The 7,500-nt window shown below is 38.6% G+C and overlaps 1 protein-coding gene across 1 annotated transcript in view; it reads left to right on the forward strand.

Moving 5' to 3' along the window:
• Sulf1 (Extracellular sulfatase Sulf1) overlaps positions 1-7,500 on the forward strand; it is an 893,213-nt gene that overhangs the window by 655,286 nt on the left and 230,427 nt on the right. The window contains exons 10-11 of the mRNA XM_068376733.1: positions 115-282; positions 467-673. Of these exons, the coding sequence (XP_068232834.1) occupies positions 115-282; positions 467-673 (375 nt within the window). The remainder of the gene's footprint in view (positions 1-114; positions 283-466; positions 674-7,500) is intronic.

Below are 7,500 nucleotides of genomic sequence, written 5' to 3' on the forward strand. Positions count from 1 at the left end.
CATATACCACTTCATGATGTTCAATTTATACTTCACACAAGGAGATAAGGTTTTTAAACAGTTTTTTTATCAATGGGATCGTATTTTGACATCATACATGCCTTCTTTATTTAGGATCAACAACATTGCTTTAAATGTTGATTTAGCCCCAACATTTCTGGACATTGCTGGCATCAAGGTGCCACCACACATGGATGGCCGATCTCTCTTGCCTCTTCTTAAAAGTAGCTCAGGCGCCCAAGAAAAGACAAATAACTGGAGAGATACTTTCCTCGTTGAAAGGTAGGTCATTCGATGTTCGTTAACATTTTTATATTTAGCTCTAGGCATGAGAAGTGGATTGAGATGTGTTGGGAAAAACTTGTACTGTCAAATGGTTTGGTACTCTTAGTGCCATTACCTGACTTTATGTTTCCTTTTATGCAAAATATTGATTTTTAGGAGATTGTTTCTTTTTTAATTACAGCTCAGGGCGTATTCGTGAGGAGGATGCTTTAGAATTGAGGAAAGAACGACAAGAGCAAAGGGCTCTTGGTCTAGTTGGTTCAGGTTATGGCGAGGGTGGTCTGTTTACCTCCAAACACGAACGCCTGGAATTGGTCTGCGAGAGTGACAAGTACCGTTCTCCCTGTAGCCCTCTTCAGACATGGCAATGTGTCCATGATGGACTTCGGTGAGTACAGTATTTTTTCTAACTCCTATCTCCGTTTTTCTTACTAGGATATTTAATGAAAGTCTGTCATCATAGCTTAAAACATTACTTGGATTATAAAGAGATTATTTTTCTTCATTAATCATACCAATCAGAATGCTATAAGCCCGAGAGCTCTAACAGGGAAAAGAGCCCAATGAGGAAAGGAAAGAAGGAAACTACAAGTAATTAACAATTAAAATAAAATATTTTAAAAATACTAACAGCATTAGAAGAAATACTTCCTATATAAACTCTAAAACTTTAAAAACAATAGGAAAAGAAACAAGATTGAATAGTATGCCCGAGTGTACCCTCAAGCAAGAGAACTCTACCGCAAGACAGTAAAAGACCATGATAGAAAAGCTATGGTACTGTCCAAGACCAGAGAATAATGGTTTGATTTTGGAGTTTCCTTCTCACAGAAGAGCTGCTTCCCATAGCTAAAGAGTCTTTTCTACCCATACCAAGTGGAAAGTAGCCACTGAACAATTACATTGCAGTTGTTAACCCTTTGAGCGAGGAAGAATTGTTTGGAAGTCTTAGTGTTGTCGGGTGTATGAGGACAGAGAGGAATGTAAAGAATAGGTCAGACTATTCAGTGTTTGCGTAGGCAAAAGCAAAATGAGCTTTAACCAGAGAGAAGGATCTAATGTATTACTGTCTGGCCAGTCAAAGGACCAAATAACTCTCTAGCGGTAGTATCTCAACAGTTGGCTGGTGCCCTGGCCAACGTACTACATGAGAATATTACACAACTGACAGACGGCAATATATATGAGCACTGAATATCAAAAGATCTCTTATGTACACCCAAAACAAAAGTGGGTGATTATTTATGTGAACTATTCAAAACTAACCTCTTAATTTGGTTCTTAGTCAGATAATATTAGCGAAGCACTGAGAAAAAAATTGGTGATTGAAATAATTCACACTTTACAAGAATAAATATATTCTATAAAAGTTACAACAATACAAAAGAATCAACACCAAAAATGAATTTCTCGAAATATTAAATCTGAACTAACCCTTAGACTAAGACAAAAGAAAGATGCTGAAAAATTATACAGTCACTTGTTCACAGGAAATGAAATTATACACAAATATTTAATTTTGACAGTTAATGAAAAGAGTTAACACTTTAACACTCTAATGAACATACAATGATGAAATTTACATATATGTAATTGTTACACTTACGTCTTTTGGTTCACACGAGGTTACCGAACGGGTAAGCAAAACAAATGCACTTCTCTGTTTAACCTAAATCTCACAGGGCCAGTTAAAAAAATTCATATGACAAATTGTGCTTACATTAACACACTACACTTGATCACTGTCCAATAATTTCACCAACATTTGAAAAAGTCTACACAAGATATACGTTGGGTAAAAATCACTTATTACATTTGTGAGGACACAAACAAGAGGAGAGGGGGCAGGCAAACTTTGGCTCTTTCAAATGGATAGGCTGGATCTCTAGTGCTGCTTATGCATTCTTGGGGGCTATATATATTGACTTAATTAGTCTAGAAAATTCTATTAGATCATTCTCGTAGCATGGGGGCATGGTCTAACGGCGTATGGTTGCCAACGTAGTAAATTGGAAAAGGGTACTAACCTTGCTTGTGAGGCAACTCTCTGTCAGCTAACTCCACCCACCTAGCTCTCGTGACAATAAAAATAAGAGTAAATCTAATTCTGGAATCTCCAAGAACTTTCTAACCATGTGGAAACATAAAAATGACGTAATCCCTCTTGCTCATGTCTTGTGTGTGTCATACAGCATACCTAAACGAGTTTACATAAATGAATGACGAAAGTTTTCTGTAATTTACACACATTTACTCAAACCTACGAGAGTGGACCTCACCTTACGAGCTGGCTATACATCTCTTAAATACACAAATAAAATACATGAATGAAATGTTTACTCTTATGCTTGACCAGCTTCGTAAGAATATATATATATATATATATATATATATATATATATATATATATATATATATATATATATATATATATATATATATATATATATATATATCGATAGACTACTTTTTACCAAACTCAAGTTCTGTCGCTGTAAGAACAACAAGTATATTAATAAGGTTTCCTTCCAAGATGACGGCAGCCTGCTTGTTGAAGGGAAGTGGGCTGACTGATTCACGAAACATGATGGGCAGCAAAGAGCTAAGCTTTATAGTAGTGAGTGATATGGAAGAGCACTTACCGAATCTTTTTATACTTTCATTCATCATATGTCATAGCCGAAGGAAAACAATTGTTATGTTATAAAATCAAGGTACTACTGTTAAATGTAATATAATTACGTATTAACTGTTGCTGTTGATGCCATTGTATTAAAAACTCAAATCAAATAACTATCTGAGCACTGCTTCATGAAATGAGCTCGGTAACAGTCGGCATATTCTCTAACATATGTTTAAATATAGTTAAGTGAGCTTTACGAATTATTCATGAACATACATATATATATATATATATATATATATATATATATATATATATATATATATATATATATATCAACACAACATCGTGCTCAAATAGAAATAAATTTTTACCTCATACTTGGGATCGAACGCTAGCCCCTTCTAATGAAAGGCCAGGTCACTTTCCACCATGCCATGAGAGGCCATTAAAGAAGTCGGAACCTAACTGCTAATCTGCAGTACAGGATTTACCTGGCAAGGAATCAGTCTCTTACCAGCGAGTTTTCCCTGACTTCCCAGCCCACCACGGGACAAAATTGATAGTAATTCAATCAAATTACCCCTAATGAGTCAATATGGATAAATATCAACACAACATCTGCTCAAATAGAAATCAATTTCTACCTCATACTTTGGATCGAACGCTAGCCCCTTCTAATGAAAGGTCAGGTCGCTTCCAACCATGTCACGAGAAGCCATAAAAGAAGTCGGAACCTAACCGCTACTCTGCAGTTCAGGATTTACCTGGCGAGACATCATTCTCTTACCAGCGAGTTTTCCCCGACTTCCCAGCCCACCACGTGACACAATTGATAGTAATTCATTCAAATTACCCATATTGAGTCAATATGGATAAATATCAACACAACATCGTGCTCAAATACAAATAAACTTCTACCTCATACATGGAATCGAACGCTAGCCCCTTTTAATGAAAAGCCAGGTTGTTTCCAACCATGCCACGAGAGGCCATAAAAGAAATTAGAACCTAACTGCTAATGGCCTCTCGTGGCATGGTTGGAAACGACCTGGTCTTTCATTAAAAGGGGCTAGCGTTCAATCCCAAGTATGAGGTAGAGATTTTTTTTCTATTTGAGCACGATGTTGTGTTGATATTTATCCATATTAACTTATTGGGGGTAATTTGAATGAATTACTATCAATTGTGTCACGTGATGGGCCGGGAAGTTGTGGAAAACTCGCTGGTAAGAGACTGATGTCTCACCAGGTAAATCCTGAACTGCGGATTAGCAGTTAGGTTCCGACTTCTTTTATGGCCTCTCGTGGCATGGTTGGAAGTGACCTGGCCTTCCATTAGAAGGGGATAGTGTTCGATCCCAAGTATGAGGTAGAAATTTATTTTTAATTGAGCACGATGTGTTGATATTTATCCATATTGACTCATTAGGTATAATTTGAATAAATTACTATCAATTGTGTCACGTGGTGGGCTGGGAATTCGGGGAAAACTCGCTGGTAAGAGACTGATGTCTCGCCAGGTAAAACCTAAACTGCAGAATAGCAGTTAGGTTCCGACTTCTTTTACGGCCTCTCGTGGCATGGTTGGAAGCGACCTGACCTTTCATTAGAAGGGGCTAGCGTTCGATCCCATGTATGAGGTAGAAATTTATTTCTATTTGTGCACGATGTTATGTTCATATTTATCCATATTGACTCATTAGGTGTAATTTGAATGAGCTACTATCAATTGTGTCACGTGGTGGGCCGGGAAGTCGGGGAAAACTTGCTGGTAAAAGACTGATGTCTTGCCAGGTAAATCCTGAACTGCAGATTAGCTATTAGGTTCTGACTTCTTTTATGGCTTCTCGTGGAATGGTTGGAAGCGACCTGGCCTTTTATTAGAAGGGGCTAGATTTCGATCTCAAGTATGAGGTAGAAATTTGTTTCTATTTGACGCGATGTTGTGTTGATTTTTATTCATATTGCCTCAATAGGTGTAATTTGAATGAATTACTATGAATTGTGTCACATTGTGGGCCGGGAAGTCAGGGAAAACTCGCTGGTAAGAGACTGTTGTCTCTCCAGGTAAATCCTGACATGCAGATTAGAAGTTAGGTTCTGACTTCTTTTATGGCCTCTCGTGGCATGGTTGGAAGTAACCTGGCCTTTCATTAGAAGGGGATAGCGTTCAATCCCAAGTATGAGGTAGAAATATATTTTTAATTGAGCACGATGTTGTGTTCATATTTATCCATATTGACTCATTAGGTGTAATTTGAATGAATTACTACCAATTGTGTCACGTGGTGGGCCGGGAAGTCGGGGGAAACTCGCTGGTAAGAGACTGATGTCTTGCCAGGTAAATCCTGAACTGCAGATTAGCAGTTAGGTTTCAACTTCTTTTATGGCTTCCTGTGGCATGGTTGGAAGGGACCTGGCCTTTCATTAGAAGGGGCTAGTATTTGATCCCAAGTATGAGGTAGAAATCTGTTTTTAATTGAGCATGATGTTGTGTTAATATTTATCCATATTAACTCGTTAGGGGTAATTTGAATGAATTACTATTAATTGTGTCCCGTGGTGGGCCGGGAAGTCGATGAAAACTCGCTGGTAAGAGACTGACGTCTCACTAGGAAAATCCTGAACTGCAGAATAGCAGTTAGGTTCCGACTTCTTTTATGGCCTCTCGTACCATGGTTGACAGCAACCTAGCCTTTCATTAGAAGGTGCTAGCCTTCGATCCTAAGTATGAGGTAGATATTTATTCTTAATTGAGCACGATGTTTTGTTGATTTTTATCCATATTGACTCATTAGGAGTTATTTGAATGAAATACTATCAATTGTGTCACATGATGGGCCGGGAAGTCGGGGAAAACTTGCTGGTAAGAGATTGATGTCTCACCAGGTGAATCCTGAACTGCAGATTAGCAGTTAGGTTCCGACTTCTTCTATGGCCTCCCGTGGCATGGTTGCAATCAACCTGGCCTTTCATAAGAAGGGGTTAGCATTCGATCCCAAGTATGAGGTAGAAATATATTTCTATTTGAGCACGATGTTGTGTTGATATTTATCCATATTGACTCATTAGGGGTAATTTGAATAAATGACTGTCAATTGTGTCACGTGGAGGGCCAGGAAGTCGGGGAAAACTTGCTGGTAAGAGACTGATGTCTTTCCAGGTAAATCTTGAACTGCAGATTAGCAGTTAGGTTCTGACTTCTTTAATGGCCTCTCGTGGCATGGTTGGAAGCGAACTGTCCTTTCATTAGAAGGGGCTAGCCTTTTATCCCAAGTATGAGGTAAAAATTTATTTCTATTTGAGCTCGATGTTTTGTTGATATTCATCCATATTGACTCATTAGGGGTAATTTGAATGAATTACTATCAATTGTGTCACGTGGTAAGCCGGGAAGTCGGGGAAAACTCGCTGGTAAGAGACTGATGTCTCGCCAGGTAAATCCTGAACTGCAGATTAGCAGTTAGGTTCCTACTTCTTTTATGGCCTCTCGTGGCATGATTGGAAGTGACCTGGCTTTTCATTAAAAGGGGCTAGCATTGAATCCCAAGTATGAGGTATAAATTTATTTCTATTTGAACACGAAGTTGTGTTGATATTTATCCATATTGACTCATTAGGTGTAATTTGAATGAATTGCTATAAATTGTGTCACGTGGTGGGGCGGGAAGTCGGGGAAAACTCGCTGGAAAAAGACTGATGTCTCGCCAGGTAAATCCTGAACTGCAGATTAGCAGTTAGGTTCTGACTTCTTTCATGGCCTCTCGTGGCATGGTTGGAAGCGATTTGGCCTTTCATTAGAAGGGGCTAGCGTTTGATCCCAAGTAGGAGGTAGAAATTTATTTCTATTTGAGCACGATGTTATGTTGATATATATCTATATTGACTCATTAGGGGTAATTTAAATGAATTACTATCAATTGTTTCACGTGATGTGCCAGGAAGTCGGGGAAAACTCGCTGGTAAGAGACTGATGTCTCACCAGGTAAATCCAGAACTGCAGATTAGCAGTTAGGTTCCGACTTCTTTTAAGGCCTCTTGTGGGATGGTTGGAAGTGACCTGGCCTTTCATTAGAAGGGGCTAGCGTTCAATCCCAAGTATGAGGTAGAAATTTATTTTTATTCAAGCACGATGTTGTGTTGATATTTATCCATATTTACTTATTAGGGTTAATTTGAATGAATTACTAACAACTGTGTTACGTGGTGAGTCGGGAAGTCGGGGAATACTCGGCGGTTAGAGACTGATGTCTCTCCAGGTAAATCCTGAACTGCAGATTAGCAGTTAGGTTCCTATTTCTTTCGTGGCCTCTCATGGAATGGTTGGAAGCGACCTGGCCTCTCATTAGAAGGGGCTAGCGTTCTATCCCAAGTATGAGGTAAAAATTTATTTCTATTTGAGCGCGATGTTGTGTTGATATTTATCCATATTGACTCATTAGGGCCAATTTGAATGAATTACTATCAATTATGTCATTTGGTGGGCCGGGAAGTCAGGGAAAACTCGCTGGTGAAAGACTGATGTCTTGCCAGGTAAATCCTGAACTGCAGATTAGTAGTTAGGTTCCTACTTCTTTTATGGCCTCTTGT

This window comes from Palaemon carinicauda, chromosome 7 (assembly GCF_036898095.1).
Source record: "Palaemon carinicauda isolate YSFRI2023 chromosome 7, ASM3689809v2, whole genome shotgun sequence".
Lineage (NCBI taxonomy): Eukaryota > Metazoa > Arthropoda > Malacostraca > Decapoda > Palaemonidae > Palaemon > Palaemon carinicauda.